We start from the raw sequence: 15,412 nt of genomic DNA on the forward strand, positions 1-15,412 counted from the left end.
AGTCTGGAATCCAGACCCCCTCAAATGCTAACCCGCCCCTAACCCTGCCCCCCCCCCCCCCTGGCGTAAAGGCCAGCTACGCCACTGTTGGCATACCCGGTTTTTCGCCTCGTTCACACTCACTTGTACGAGTACCATCTTGTAGCTCAGGGGAGTATGCTGTTATGCTTCACAGTGTGAAGTTCACATGATACAACCTTCGAGTTTCAGGCCATGACTCTTCGTAGTTGGTGAGAAGTCGAAAAGTGGTAAAAATATTTGTCCACAAATTCTTAGTATACCCGCGTTGAAATCATGCCTCGAAATACCAACTTTTCTTTCCTTTACTAAAGAAGTAGATCTATAACTACGAACCTAATCTAGTGCTATGCATCAACAGAAAGAGCATCTTTTATTACAAAGATATTCCTCCATATTCCAGCCTACATTTGGAAGCATCCAGCCGAAACTGACCAGCACAGCAAGAGAACGCGAATGCGCGGCGAAATCAGGTGTAAAACCCGCCATTCAGGGAGCGGTCAGAGCTCAACACGCACTAACAGGCCGGAATTTTGAACCTCCGCGGAGAGACCGCATTGGGTTCGGCATAAGAACGGAGCGAAAGACAAAAACATGGTGAGGCGGAGGGCGTAAAGTGCCGTAAGGTACCTCCGGAGCTACCTTACCCTAAGGCCCGTAAGGTGGGGGGTCCTAAAGTGCCCTTGTGAAACCACCTGAGGTGATTCACCTCACGTGAGGAGGTGCCCTCATTTCACCTCATAGGCGCAGGTGCCTTAAGGTAAGGAACCTTTCCGACCTCCGCCTTACCTTAGTCCCCGAATTATGGTCTTTCTGAAAGAGCCTGACCGCCGAAAGGCGCAGAAATCGCCTAGCGCCTTACGATTTTTGTGGGGTGATATACAAATCCAAGGAAGACGACAAAATCCAAGGAATACAAGTCGAAGGGTAGACCCGGAACCCGACAAGGCAACCAGAAACCCGAACTGTTATAAAGATGAAATCTGTTATCAAAGCAACCAGGAGCCCGAGCTGCTACACGGGTGAAAGCTGTCACCAAAGGCAACCAGAAACCCGAACTGCTGAGAACGAGCGACAACCCTCCTTGGATTTTGTCGTTCTTCCTCGGATTTTGTAATTTACCCGATTTTCGTGCCTTGCGGGGGCTTGTAAAACCGGCCCCTTCTCATCGCAATTCAGTGTTTTACACTGAAAACCAGGTCGTTGAGAAGTGGCAAGAATGCAAGTGGCGTCACAACGTGTTTGCGTACACGTTCATCGACAAACATAGCCTTTTAACCACCCGTCTGTGGTATTGAGTTGCTGGCATCTTGCCGCATAATCTCCGTGTCCTCATCTCAACAACCCTTACACGGAATTTCGCACCTAATCGATCATTATGGCGCGCGCAGTAACATTTGGAATCGATCGCGCTCTCAAACCATCACGTCTTCCGCGTTATCTGTCATCGTCGATCGTTGCATCAGCGAATGTACTGCGGGACTGTGACGTGTTCGCTCTCCCGAATAGATTTCGCTTACATAGAGTCGAGATGGTAAAAGCACCCCACAACTCGTTGTGTTTTGTGGGGCCGTCAGAAGTCTAACATTTCGATCATTGAAATTTTGAAGTTTTGATACTATTCAATTAACTCGAAATCGCAGACGATGAGATTGAGAGCTCGGTCTTGGTTGGTGTACAGTGCATTGAGAGAGTGTGGCTGTTTTGCAGTTCAGTGTAACACAAATTCCACGTGAAGTGCATGCCTCCACTTCCCGCGGTATCATTTCTGCAACAAAAACTGCACCCTATGGTAGGACATATCGCACGTCCGTTCTCTCGTAGATCGTTGCCACGTTACATCTCTCATTTTACGATCGAAAATATATGAAAGTTCGAAGCTTCCTGACGTGTTGGTACTCAACTCGCGATGTATGGTTGCTCACAGGTTCTGCCTGATGGTTCTGGTGGCTTAGACCTCCCTGGCCGTTATGGTACAAACTCTACCTGTTCTGAGTGAGCTCCTTACATAGATATTCCTATTCGTACAATCGCTTCGTCTCACTGCGTTCTCTGGATTTGCCGTTAATGTTGGAACCACCTGAGCCAATCAATTGCATCAATCGCGAATCAATTTCAAGCTTCGTGAAGTGGTCTGTCTTCAGTCACTCCAGAAGCACCGATTCGGATGAGTCATCCATGGATTTCTTTGAGCGTCAGCGTCAAGAAATAGCTAGATGGATAGCTAACTCGATGCACAACAAAGGCGCCGATCCCGAGAAGGTTCATCAAGCTTGTCAAGCTCTAGTTCAACACACATTCAGTCAAGTTGTTGAAGCTCGCAAGAGAGGGCCCAGCCCGATCACCAACCGTACAATGCTGCGACCTGGGGATCACTCGAACGGTCGAAACTGATTGGCCAAGGTGTGTCTTTGGAAGCTCGGGTTTTCGCAGGGTGATTTATACCTCAGTGTGTAGGTACCCACAGAGCTACCATTCTCATCTCATTCTCATTTGCTAGCATCTTCTGGTTGATGGATGATGTGGTTCTATTATTGTCGTCAAACGTAAATGTATTTCATTTTCATTGAAGGTGTATGCTGAATACGATTCGTTCCGTGAAAGTGAAGATTTTTATTGATGGTAACGTGGCAGCGTTGTGGATCTGCACTTTTCGAGTGTCTAAATCGACCTCGATAGCATGCACCATCGGTGCCGGCTCTTGTCCGTTGCTCTTGCATACCAAAATCATCGGTATGGTCATCTGTTGTTATCAGTCCGCTGTTGGTATGATCATCAGATGGGTATTTGAATTTACTGCGAACGTGTGAAGCTGTTGCAGAAAGATCAGTCGGCCCTCTACGTGGTTCCGTCTACATTGCATTTTCACTGAGGGAGTCTCCTAGTAGACTACAAGATGTGGAAGGGGTTCTCCGTTATATTCTGTCCAGTAGTGATGCTACTCACTATTTAACGTCCCTCTATTTCCTCGTTCGCTGTATTTTCTACTCCCTCTATTCATGAAGATAGTCAACTTGTTATGGTCACACTCAAATCAATGTACCTCTGGTGTTTGTCAAAGGGCGCGCTGGGTGAGAAAGGCGACTCAGATTGTCTGCTCGCAGCTAATACCCCCTTGAACTCATTCCCTTCACTCCGGCTGTCTCCGCCGAAGTGGTAAAATTAGTCGGGAAATTTGAACAAAAACGCCAATCTGAAGACTCACGATGGCCGATACTGATTCGAACTTGCTTGTCAACAACTACACTGATGTTGAGGAGGAGCTCCTCGACAACACTGTTGCTGAGGAGGACCCCAGCAAATTCTTGTTGGGGGTGAGTTCAGCAACATATCTTGTACCCAATTTTTGATGATCCTTGATGTTAGTTACTCCATGGTCACTATAAAATTGACGATGCTCAGGACAGCAGCGAGGGCTCAGTTTATTCTACGTAAGCCTTACGCTGAGGCAGTCGGATGAGAGTATGGATAAGGAGGTGATTACTTGTCATTTTCTCCCAGATCTTCGTCGTCATTCGGTGGTGATACTATCGATGTACCCATCACCATGGAGAGCTTCTTACGACGTCAACGCAAGTGCATGGAGATATGCATCTATCGCCAGCTTATGACGAAGAGTCGCGGCAGCAGTGACCCCGTACAAGTTCGCAGAGTATGTGCTGATCTGGTTGATCAAGCTTTTGATGACGTTCGGGAGGCCCGTGTGATGGGACCAAGCTCCTTGACCCACAGAACGATGGAAGGCGCAGACGAGGTGCGCTGCTTATGGTCAAGTCTCGTTGAGCCCCAGTCGAGCTTCTTTCATTCGCATGGCATTGATTGGGTGCATCGTGGGGTGTGCCTCGTGATAGCTGCTACTCGTGGCATTCTTGTTGCCGCTCTCGAAATTAAAGAGCATTCTCTCGGGAGAAATGGGATACCAGTGACACGGATGCTTTCTATGGCAGGTATCACCAGGCTGAGACCGATAACTACGGTGTCCTGAGCTTCCTTCAAAACACCTCACACATACTGCTATGATGACCCCAGTTTTGACCGATTTTTACTTTGAGACTTTAACCGTATCGACTCAGTAATCGACCCGGATCATCGGTTGTTCACAGAAGCATCATTAGAGACTTCCGTGAGTTGTGCTGTTTGACTTTTCTTATAACCGTTATTTTTGAAGGAATGAAGTACTGCTGCTATTGCTGAATGCTCCCCAGTGAGGGGCGCTACGCTGTTGCGTAACGAACGCAGCCCAATGAGTTCAACTATGCACGTAGTGTTCATTGTTTGGTAGTGGTGATACTGAAGTGCTTCTTTTTCTCAATGCTTTTTTTTCGAACCAGTGTTGGTTCATTACTGATAAATGAGATGTCTACTGGCTAGAATCTCTGACTCCTTGTTTGTGGTAGATAGCTGTGGTAGCTGATACCAAGACTTGCGTTCTGTCATAGGGCCTCGTATCCTCGGTGTGGAGAGTATCGTTGAGGGAATCGGGATCAGCTATTAGCAATCATCTCATATGACAGCGAGGATATCCGCTGAAGCGAGTTTATTAGAACGCATACACCTTTTCCGCACTGACTGGCAACAAGGACATGGAAACTTGAAGAAGTTCATCAGAGAATGTCAAAATCTCCGAACTGTGACACCGCAAGTATGGACGAAGAGAGTGGCGCTAGCCTATGTTGAGCTGCTCACGGAAATCAAGGAGCAACCCGCTCCTCGCGAACGACATTCAAACGCTGATCACCATCGCCCTCCTGCTAGAATGCGTGGTGGTAGCAGCGTGGATGGTCAACCCTCATGTGAGCCACATACGCGATGCTTACGCGATTCACACCAGTCATCAGATCCGATGGAGTCTAGTAAGTATTTCGATCTAACCAAGGTGGATTGCCAAAGACCCCCAGACACTGTTCGGAACATCCCTGAGGTGATGGAGTTTTTGAGCAGCCTTCGCTCTCCATCAAGAGTGCCCGAGAAAAGGTAAAATGTCAGCATCCTCATATCGATGTCTGATTATCATTTCAGGTATACGGATCGAAGGAGCTCACCACAGTACATGCTAGGAGCTAGTAGGGAATGTGATTCGATGTAGCAGAATGGCGACTTCTTTTGCGGGCGGTGAGTACAATAGTGTCACTCAGATTACATGATACCACTTTTCGAGAGAGCTCGATGCCGATCAACGAGTTCGATCGTGCGAGGTGAGATGTCGTTACCATATAGTTCATCACTCGGTGGCTGTCGCCCCACCTTAGATGAACAAATTTTCAATTGTTGAATAATCGTGAAACTGTGATTTGGATGAGATTTTGAGCGATGTCCATGCTCTACTGCACCCCATGAACTCTGAAGGAACTCTATTCCCTCTTCAGCGTATCGCAACAATCAACTCGCCCTGGATCCGAACAGGGCGACTCTGCAGCGATGCACTATTCCCCGCAGAAGATCACTGATACACCCTGGAACAGCATGTTTGGTGGCGGTGGTGGATCAACTCAAATCAGTCCGTTCATGGTGGGAGCTCATACGAGACAAAAAGAGGATTCGTCGGCCCCCCTGGGAAGACCGTTGTCGAACGAAGGTGAGCGAACAGTAGGAGCTGATGAACGTCTAACTTGATTGTTTCAGGAATTCCCTTTTCGACAAGTTGCCAACACAGCAGCAAGGAGTGTCCACCTGCGACGCTCTTAAAGAACAACGCCAACTGTCCGGTAAGATAGCACCATTCCATGTGGAAACAGCAATGCGACTTCCATTAGGATGCCTGGATTCCTGGTCACCAATGTGACGATCTGTGCAACAGCACGCTGTGCAGTTTGGAACAGCAAGCTACCAGTAGAGACCATCAAATATATGCAACACGATGAACATGACGTGAATTTGAATAGTTGTTGAGTATTCTCAAGTACTGTCGAGTAAGTTTACTAGAATTCAGCGCCTGCAACGCCAAAGCAACATACAGACTAGCTAACAATAAACTAGTTATTTCTCACCACAAGTACGCGGTAACCGAGACGAACCGCACAACGATCACTTCGGCCGTTAATACGCTGGCCCCTCGAACGATTCTGTTCGTATTAAGAATTATTAGGAACGCAACAGACAAACGATTCTGCACCCAATAACCAGCAGCTGTACGAGAAACCGAAGCTTCCTTGTCACGACATAAATCCATCACTGTGAGAGGCGTTAAACCTCTGCATGAGGAGGGATATCGGACACGGCGGTAAATACTCATTTATCGGTTAGCCTTGGCAATGCGCTCGATCTCATCCTTCTTCTTGATGGCGAAGGAGTTTGAGGATTCCTTGGCGCAGTTCATGATCTCATCAGCCAAGCACTCGGAGACCGACTTGATGTTACGGAAGGCGGAGTTACGGGCGCCGGAAGTGATGAGATAGATGGCCTGGTTGACCCTACGGAGGGGAGAGACATCGACGGCCTGACGACGGACGACACCAGCGGAACCGATACGGGTTGAGTCTTCGCGGGGACCACCATTCTTAACGGCATCAACAAGAACCTACAAGATGATACCATCACTCAGGGAAGAAGAGGCTATTGAATGGCAGTACCTGGATGGGGTTCTTATCGGTGAGGAGATGGATGATCTCGAAGGCGTTCTGCACAATGCGGACACCGAGCTGCTTCTTGCCGTTGTTGCGACCGTGCATCATCATGGCTGAAAGAGAGCAGGAATGTGGGTGAGAGGAGCTTGTATATGTCTATTACAGTTGACGAGACGCTCGACAATGGGGCACACAGCCTTGCGGAAACGCTTCTTCTGGTAACGGCCAGCAGTGTGGGCAGTGAACACGGAGGCAGAGCCAGTGTAGGCGATGTAGTCCTAAAGGTAAGAAGCATTAATAACGACCACTATCATCTAGTCTCCCCTTTCCGAGACTTAACGACAGGCGATAGAAACTCCCGAATTTCCCTTCCGAACGACCCTCAGCGCCTAATGCGAAGTACTCCTCATCCCGGGTCCCACCTCCAATGAGAGATCAGAGGTCTCGATACCCTCGTAACTCCACCTGCCGAAAAGCTTGGGCTCAGTCGCAGCCATGTTGGGTGACTAATCAACAGAAATCCTGGCGCCTCATTGAGGCTGTCGATCGAGCTATGGGCGAGCGAGATTTACGCAAGCGCGATTTCTAAATGCGCCGATCGTAGTGCTGTCGCACGGCTCGTGGTTTTGTTGTCAATGCCCGCGTTGTCGATCGAAGGGTATGGCCAGATATCAGGTCTCAGACGAGTACACCGTTCTCGAGTGGAAGATAGAGTAGTAATGGCAGTCCTACCGCATAGAGCTCGTGAGGCACACAGAGAAAGGTCGGACTGAGCCGACTTGGAGGGTCGACAATGAGGTCAACGTTATAGCCGTGCATTGATCAGGATAGAAGTAATCCTCACAGCACTCTAAGAGTGTAGGGTGCACGTTGTGGGATGCTCAGCCATGATAGAGCGGTGTTGTCGCCTGGATTAGTATTGAAGTAGGAATGAGGAGGGGCAGACCGCATATTGCAGCTATAGTCTCTCCAGCTGCATCATTCCAGGGATCACCGTTGGAGCTCTATGGGCTCATCCCGGATCCAAAGAGCTCGTCCACTCCCGTGAGGGGTACACGAACGTAATGGGTCCGTGTTCGGGAGCGTGTTATTCTCGATTGGAGAGCCCCGCGTTATGCATTGTAATTAGCCTCAGAGTCGGCCTATGGTGCAGCATACTACGTTCGCATCATTTCATCGTTCCTTGTCGGTATTGTGTTGGTCACAGAAGGACGGTCTGTGAGAGCTATTGTCAGTGGCTACAAAACAATATCATTGATGAATGGATAAGAGCAGGACGCAGAGCAAACATGATCAGGAGGAGCAGGAGGGAAGGGCTTCCTTCGTCCGACGGGTACGGGCTCGGTACGGTTAGTCATAGTGCACTAGCAGTAGTGTGGCTTCATTCGCTGCAGCCGCTACTATTGCCACGTGTAGGATGTCTTTATGGTAGATCCTCTGCGCTGGTCTGCCTCTCCTCCTCTCCAACCCTGACGGTTCCCTCTCGGAAAGCCATCCATGTGGGTATAGAGATCCAACTCCTCCTCGTACACCTCGGGATGGCTTCTTAACTGCGGCTGACATATCCGCACGGTAGGTAGCTCGTACGATTGGAATGGGGGAGTGCGCCCGGCATTTAGGCTCTTCGGTGACGTCCTGGGCAGTGGCGATCCAACTATGGTCGCTGAGGAGATCACCATACTGTATGAGCGGCATCGGACGGCTTTCGCTATCCTACTGTTCGTGCAAGCGGTAGGACGGGGGGTTTGCCTGCGACTAGGATCCTGTCATCAGGTTTTACAAGGGCTCTTCTCCGCTTTCCATATCACCCATAGTTCGATCGCCATCCATGACCTCACCGCGATGTAGGCCTACTGCTGATGGTACTTGTGCACGACTTGATGTGCAGTATAGTAAAATATGCACATGATCAACTACATGTGTCGGCGACAATAGAGAATTTTTGAGAAAATTTTGGGAAATTTCTGTTCGTTTTTAACATTTCTATACGAATTATTCATATATGAACCTCTTAAATCAGCGAGCTCAGCTGAGGAGAGCGAACAAATATATTCCAACACTGTTGATGTGATCGTGGATAGGTATAGGTCGTCGTCCCATCATCTGATGAGCATCATCTTCTGGACTCTAGTGGGGGCTGAGATAGTCTACACTGTCGTGTATCTAGGGATAGGCTGTTGGAGCATGTACACACACAAGGCTAAGCATTATGCCTACTTCTCTACTTGGTGTCTGGCCGGTGAGACTGCAACTACTACTATCACTACGCTGCGGTCGTGATGACGGTATTTGCCAGGGATCGTTGGGCATGTATTGTTGGCTTATGCGAATCAGTTCAATATCATCATATTCTTCTTGAGGCTAATCAGCTACATCTACGGCAAGTAAGCTCGTCTAGGTTAGGCGTGTCGAAAGACGGTGGAGTGACTTCAGGTTTTTAAGGGACATAGTAGTGGGAATGATGTTGCTACCAGCACATCATTCGTCGTCCTATATAGACCACATCGGAAATCACACGCCCGAGAGCTTCACACCAGCATCACTCGCAAGTTTACAGGTTTGAATCTCCATGCGTTGTCGTACCGTAAATACTCTACTTTGTGTTGAATTCATGACGAGTGTTCATACGATGGAGCGGCAATCGGATTAATGCGGGGTCCTGAGTTTCCTATTCGAATTGATACTCAGTGAGTATCAATTCAGCCATTCTGAGCTCTACTCATACCACTCGAAGTACTTGAGCGTGACTTGCGAATCCAACAAGGCCGTGTCGGAATATGTGTTCGGTTTCCTCAGCTGAGCTCGAGAGTTGTCTCACAACATTATGAGGAATAATACCCGACTTGAGGAAGAAGTGTAGAAAATCCAACAAAGAGTTTCCTCCGAAATATTCATGACCCTTATAATGGAGCGATCTGTGGTATCATTGACTGCGTTCTTAACGAGATTCAATCGAACTTGCCTCCATCGACACTCTACATACACTGAGTTTTTATAGCTGTCGGACCGCTGCGATTCCCCGTCATATAACATCCTCCAAATCACTGCCGACAAAACTTCCAACCCTCAGTCGCGGCAATTTGCAAGAGGAAACAAGTGCCAACTATCTCATGTTGCTACCCTATCTCTGGAGCCATACGAGGCTGACCATAGCCAAAGAGAGCCTCCGACAATCACAGAGGAAGTCGACTACGGGGGTGAAAGAGAAAGTCAGATGGAAGCTGTTGAAGGCCTCAATTCCTAATCTCTCACGCTCGCCTGTGATAAGAGGAGTGGCCTCACATAGGTGGAGGTTGTGAGCTACTGAAGGCCCGATCGATACTCATGCTGATGTTTCCTAGCAAGGATATCGACGATATTCTTGCATCTACTGGTGTTATTAGTCACTATTGGCATGAGCTTCCACAATCGCTTGAGGCGCTCTCGATGCCTGTTCGAGAGGGCACCAGGCAGGATAGATACGAAATGCCGATGAGCTTCCTGGTTGAGTATCCTTCACTTGATGATAACAACAACCTTGCTTCATCGAGAGTACAAGCCTATGATGAGGTGCGATTAACGCAACCGCCAGGAAACCTTGGTGAAATAGGCCCCGGATCTTGAGCTTCCGAGCTGTCGTCGGCGAGCGATATTTTACCGTTCTCATTAACTGGCGGCCGAAGCGCGGACGGACGGAGCCTCTTCGCCCAGGGTTCAGCTCTGATTGATGATGATGATTATGTATTCCGTTAGGAAGAATCTCCTGAATTGATTGAGTCGATAATTGGAAGATTAAAAGTCATCACCGCGTCTGGAACCTGTGTGGTTGGGATGGAAAACCTCACAGTTCGATGATGCTCTACTATTTGCGTATTACTCCACTGGCTGAAGCTTGATACAGTATGCTAGGGTGTCGCAAGGCCTGGGAGTAATCGACTTAGACATTGAGCACTCGTCGTTGTCTTCACCATCATCATGTCGAATCCCACCGCTATTCTCCCTCCCCCACCGGACTTCGGCTCTATTTCCCTCACTGGAAAGGCTGTGGATTTTCATCGCAGTCTCCTCGTTGGTATCAGAGAGCCCCACTTGATGCTCCCTGTAGCCTTGCATGAGCTTAGGAAGGTTTGTGGATGATGAGTCGTTATCAGATTATCGATTATATCGAGGAGCATCAGCTCTACGATGAAGCCAGCATCAAGGCACTTCGAATCCAAGTCGTCCGAGCCACTCGTATGGTCGACTTGCTGGTAATAAGATGTCTCACTCGGTGTTAGTGGAGGCGTGTGGTAGGGTGACCTCACGGGCGAAGACATGTCGGAAGCCAGGGATGCCTTGCAGAAGGAGTTGGTCGATGCGGAACAGGCCGCTGACAGTGCTATGAAGCTTATCAAGGACCCCGAGCTCTGGGGGAAGATACAGGCTAATGCTGAGTACGGGGATGCAATGTTGAATATGATGATAATGATGATGTGGATAGTATCTCTTCAGAGGGTCTTCTTTCGGGGCCTTGGTGTTGGACTACGGCTTCCCTGACGACATCCTCGATAGAGTCTACCACCTAGGCCGACTGAACTATCAGGCGGGTCGCTATGAAGATGCTTACTCAGCCCTACAGGTCCTAAACTCACTAGCTCATCTCTGTGACTAGTATCTTTACAGGTGTATCGTACGTTGCTCACTTACCTAGGACCGAAGCAACATCATAAGTATATGCTGTCTTCTTTATGGGGGTCTCTAGCATGTGCTATTCTCACTGGGCAGGTAGTCGTTCATGGACGCTGGGGATATCGTGCTGCAGTGTATCTTCAGTTCGATGCAAGTGTCGACCTCATCGGTAAGCTATTCGAGCTCTATCAGTATGAGTCTTCGGGCCCATCAAGACCAGTCGGTGAAGGGGCTGGCAACTACGCAGAGTCGGTCGCTGTGCTGATTCATTGGAGTCTATTCGCTTTGTTCCGGTACTACCACTTGGTGCTTTTTTCAATCGCAGCTGCCTCGGTCTCAGCGCGCCATCTCCTTCATTGTGCCTCTCGCCCAAGTTGGTGATGTTATTGACCAGAGTGAAGGCGCTGCAGGCTATCATTTCGACGGGTAACTTCCATCTGCTTCGGTGAGTCTTGGGGGAAAGGTTCTATCGGTTTTTACGTCATTTCTATCAGTTACGTCGCCATTGTAGCCCTGATATCACCTCAGCAACTTGCACAGTCGGGCGCGAGTAAACGCGATACACCAGCGAGCACTCCAGTGTCACTTTTGGCACAGTACTTGGAGGGCCAGGAAGAATGGTAATAAGTCGGGCTCATAGGTCTATGTGGGTATGGACGTATGAATAGGTACTGTGATTGCTTTACCAAGCTTATGGTAGCAGTGTATGTTAAGGCGGATTTTGTGGCTGCTAAGGAGGCAGCTAGGGAGTGTCTCAAGACGGAAGACTACTTCACTAGCTCTATCGAGAGAGAAAACCAGGTAGTGGTGGTCGAAAGTCGTAAAGAGCATTCCTGATTCGCGTGGCAGGTCGCTCTAGGCGTTGGGAGAAGCCTTGCTGGCGCTCTGATGGTGGTGTATAGGGTCAACGATCTGGCCTCATGTTTGACCAAGATGATAGGTAGGCGGCCTTAATGCTGTTCACTAATTATTAAGTTTTACTTTCCGGTAGGTATCAGTCAAGACGTTGCTGAGATCTCGGTCGAGACGGCTAGCCGGGGCCGACGCAGTGGACTCGCCTCGGGAGAAACTACCGAAACCGAGAGCTAATTGCGAGGGAGTTCACTAGGGACTGTTTCTATATAGTATGGCTGTTGAGTTATGCTGTTAATGCTGTGTTGGGCTCTTTGGGGAGCGGTCTCCTACCGCAAAGGTGTTCCTTTTCGAGACCACCGTTGGGATTCTGGCGAGGGATCTGATAGGGTTGTTGGTGAAACTCCACAACAAGAGGATTAGATGCATCCGGAACCACGAAGATTGATAAGGGATCGGTTTATAATGGCTTACTTTAGTTGAAGTTCACGGTGATCGGCTGTCTTGCGTTTGTGGCTTCGACCCAGCCAGAAGAGAACTAGAGCATGCCCACGACCCGTATTGTCAATTGGAGGAAGCGGTTGGTATTCGCTGCAGTTTCGGACACATACACAGCGGCCTTCCGGCGGAGTTGATGAGATTTTGTCATCGTATTATCTGATGGGAGGTCTAGAAACAGTAAGAGACGCATTAAAATGCTCAGGAGATTATCGGTGATAAAACAGCGAGGTTAAATTTTGGATGCTATTAATCCCACCTCAGCCCTACTTACGGCCGGCCGTGCGCCCTATGTTCCTCAACTACGGCATCGTATGGTCTTCATCAGGATGTGTCGGAGCCGACGCAATTTTCCTTTGGTGGGCTGGCAAGGTATTGTCGAACTACATCGGCAAGAACGAGAAGTCCAAGATTAGAGTTAAAGTGATGGCCTCGTAGGGTGATTGTCCCAACTGGATGCATGTCTAGATGGATGAGGAGCCCCATAAGGCAATGTTGTCATACTACTATGGGACACCGGAGCGAAAAGCTCTGAAAAACGACGATGACGACTCGTGTATCTCATTAGTGAATGGGCTGAGCCAATCCGAAAGCGCTGAATGGTGAGTATCTCTGCAGCTCTATTCTACTAGCTGGGCTCTCTGATGCAGCTGGTTGGTGGCGGGTGAGGTATCAGTTAGCTTGAATTAATACCATCACAGTCACTAGTGCCGGCATATACCGGCAATTGTACTCCATAAATGTGAATGGTGAAGTTGCGTTAGTATTGGATTACTGCGCGAATGGCTGTCACACCGATCATTGTGTCTTGTGTCGACAAAGTATCGGTTCTTATGGTCAATATAACATGATCAGCAGTTTAACAGTTGAGACTTTGAATGACAGTAAGGGTGCAGCTTCAAATCTTGCAGGTGTCATGATGATGTACGTTTTACCGTTGTTCGTCAGCAAGTAGACACACAGTGAATTGCAATCCTCTACAAAGCATAGGTCAACGACGGGTCTCTCATGTCACGGCGAGCCGTGAACTTGTTGATCCTCATATGAATCTATCATTCTCCATGTCGTTAACACTCAACAACACAAACCAAACTTTCACACTCACGAAACTCAATGCTTCCTACGCTTGTTCGACGACCTCTTGTTATGACCACCACTGCTCTGGGAGACTTGGGGGCTTCGTTTCAGCTTCTCGGCGGTCTCCGCCCCAAGAATGCGGGTGTCCACACGATCCCATAGGACATCTCGCCAGTTTGCCAACACCGATCCCTTGTCGTAGATGTTTTTGAGCTCACCAAACTCTCCGTTGTGATTTTCCGTCTTCAGACAGTCATGCAGGCCGCGCCACTTAGCTGACTCGTTGGTAGTAACGTTTGAAGCCGCGAGATACAAATGCCAGGAAGTAAAACCAACCAACACAATAGACATAATAGTACACAGAGTGATCATAGCAATCATTATGTACTCGTGTGTAAGCAGCCACTGAAGAATTATCCGCTTGCTGGCGTTGAATTGTTCCCCCGTACTGGGGTTGATGAATCGAGCGTTCCACAGGTCACGCTCTTGGACGACCGCCATGAGACTGATCACGCCGACCACAGCACCGTATACACATAGGGCGGTGTTTGCTAATAGGAAGGCGATGAACCAATGCACGTTATTGACACCAACACAGTTGTTTATCCATACACAGTGATGATCGAATCTAGCCACACAACAGTTGCAAAGGGAACAGTGTTTGCTACGAGCCGGCCTGAGAATATTACATGATGCTGTCTCAAATCTGAGGCGACTTACTTAGGCTGCTTGCATGTCGAACACTCCTTCTCGTGGAATAGTATGTCATCCATAGGGTATATCCGCGATATTGCATTGACATTGCGTTTAGTGATGACCCCTGGGTCTGCTATAGACGCTGAAGGCAACCAGGCAGGACAATCGAACAGATCATCTCAACTACGCCATGTCTCACCTCCAGCGAAGGTGTAGATGCAAATAACAAAAACGAGAAAGCCGACGTATTTGTGGTAGCCTCCAAGATAGAGGTTAGGGAGCAATGGGTATCCTGATAAATGCCGTAATGATCGGCCGTTGTGAAGTAACGAAATGCTCACCAAATATAACGTATAAGAAGTAACCTCCTACTACTAGGGCGAGGTAAACTATCTGGACCTGATAGAGAGTGGTCCCTAGCAGTGTGAAGAGTAGGGGAGTTTACTATAGGGTTGGCCTCATTGCAAGTGTAGTTCCAAGCTGAATCCAGGGCGACACCGCCGCGTTCAGACCCGCAGCAAAGAATGCGCAGAATAAACCTAAAGAAGGTCGAATGAGGAATCGACGAGAGTTCAACGGGATTCCACATTACTTGAGTGCATTGGGTACATATTCAGTGGCAGCTTGATACACTTTGTCGAAGACGCTGTTGCCATCTGATTTACCGAGTAAGAACACCTATAAACGATAACCTACATCGTTGTCTTTACCGTCGTGAGTCGTATGATCTACCATGTCAAACGTGTACAGTTGAGTTTCCACTCGTGAGTCACTGAAGTTATGCTATCAACACTGAAGTCCCTAACACAGTGTTCGAAAACGTCAAGCATGCGCCGATCCTGACTCAACACTATGTACTAGACGATTCATGCGAGTCTGTGTAGTGACAATTGGCAACTCTATAGGCTCACACCATGTTCATTGAATCCATTCAGAATTCAGAATCGATTCTAGCATCGTATTATACGTGTGAGAAGCGATTCTGAGTTTCGAAATCGGTTTAATGAGCGGTTACACTGTTGATCGTCACGTGTCACCACATCACTGCCTAGTTTGACCAG

The 15,412-nt window shown here is 48.5% G+C and overlaps 7 protein-coding genes across 7 annotated transcripts in view; 4 read left to right on the forward strand and 3 right to left on the reverse strand.

The window, feature by feature from the left end:
- Pmar_PMAR010960 (conserved hypothetical protein) overlaps positions 1-507 on the reverse strand; it is a gene marked incomplete at both ends in the record, with an annotated part of 1,598 nt that extends 1,091 nt beyond the window's left edge. Inside the window, one exon of the mRNA XM_002766934.1 lies at positions 399-507. Coding sequence (XP_002766980.1) covers positions 399-507 — 109 coding nt within the window. The remainder of the gene's footprint in view (positions 1-398) is intronic.
- Positions 508-1,726: 1,219 nt separating this feature from the next.
- Pmar_PMAR010961 (hypothetical protein) lies at positions 1,727-3,054 on the forward strand. Its single transcript, XM_002766935.1, has 4 exons — positions 1,727-1,810; positions 1,946-2,013; positions 2,163-2,421; positions 2,476-3,054. Exons 1-3 carry the CDS (start codon positions 1,760-1,762, stop codon positions 2,410-2,412), a joined length of 369 nt encoding a protein of 122 aa, XP_002766981.1. The 5' UTR covers positions 1,727-1,759; the 3' UTR covers positions 2,413-2,421; positions 2,476-3,054.
- A 170-nt stretch (positions 3,055-3,224) lies between these two features.
- Positions 3,225-3,453, forward strand: Pmar_PMAR010962 (hypothetical protein; the record flags this gene model as incomplete). The annotated part of the gene is made up of 2 exons (XM_002766936.1): positions 3,225-3,332; positions 3,385-3,453. 2 exons carry the CDS (start codon positions 3,225-3,227, stop codon positions 3,451-3,453), a joined length of 177 nt encoding a protein of 58 aa, XP_002766982.1.
- A 2,669-nt stretch (positions 3,454-6,122) lies between these two features.
- On the reverse strand, positions 6,123-7,101 carry Pmar_PMAR010963 (40S ribosomal protein S5, putative). The gene is made up of 4 exons (XM_002766937.1): positions 7,004-7,101; positions 6,745-6,859; positions 6,588-6,694; positions 6,123-6,535 (listed from the first exon to the last, which is right to left on the reverse strand). The coding sequence occupies exons 1-4, from the start codon at positions 7,076-7,078 to the stop codon at positions 6,251-6,253; spliced, it is 582 nt and encodes a 193-aa protein (XP_002766983.1). The 5' UTR covers positions 7,079-7,101; the 3' UTR covers positions 6,123-6,250.
- Positions 7,102-7,842: 741 nt separating this feature from the next.
- Pmar_PMAR010964 (hypothetical protein) lies at positions 7,843-8,969 on the forward strand (the record flags this gene model as incomplete). The annotated part of the gene is made up of 6 exons (XM_002766938.1): positions 7,843-7,914; positions 8,014-8,153; positions 8,201-8,312; positions 8,355-8,425; positions 8,663-8,820; positions 8,878-8,969. 6 exons carry the CDS (start codon positions 7,843-7,845, stop codon positions 8,967-8,969), a joined length of 645 nt encoding a protein of 214 aa, XP_002766984.1.
- Positions 8,970-10,535: 1,566 nt separating this feature from the next.
- Pmar_PMAR010965 (Eukaryotic translation initiation factor 3 subunit, putative) lies at positions 10,536-12,349 on the forward strand (the record flags this gene model as incomplete). Its single annotated transcript, XM_002766939.1, has 11 exons — positions 10,536-10,661; positions 10,712-10,810; positions 10,854-10,993; positions 11,052-11,178; positions 11,223-11,324; positions 11,373-11,521; positions 11,569-11,673; positions 11,723-11,848; positions 11,897-12,029; positions 12,078-12,168; positions 12,220-12,349. The coding sequence occupies 11 exons, from the start codon at positions 10,536-10,538 to the stop codon at positions 12,315-12,317; spliced, it is 1,296 nt and encodes a 431-aa protein (XP_002766985.1). The 3' UTR covers positions 12,318-12,349.
- Positions 12,350-13,688: 1,339 nt separating this feature from the next.
- Positions 13,689-15,086, reverse strand: Pmar_PMAR010966 (Palmitoyltransferase SWF1, putative; the record flags this gene model as incomplete). The annotated part of the gene is made up of 7 exons (XM_002766940.1): positions 13,689-14,331; positions 14,376-14,493; positions 14,551-14,643; positions 14,693-14,750; positions 14,797-14,890; positions 14,944-15,007; positions 15,062-15,086. 7 exons carry the CDS (start codon positions 15,084-15,086, stop codon positions 13,689-13,691), a joined length of 1,095 nt encoding a protein of 364 aa, XP_002766986.1.
- Positions 15,087-15,412: the final 326 nt, after the last annotated feature.

The sequence above is a fragment of the Perkinsus marinus genome (assembly GCF_000006405.1).
Source record: "Perkinsus marinus ATCC 50983 genomic scaffold scf_1104296971434, whole genome shotgun sequence".
Classification (NCBI taxonomy): domain Eukaryota; phylum Perkinsozoa; order Perkinsida; family Perkinsidae; genus Perkinsus; species Perkinsus marinus.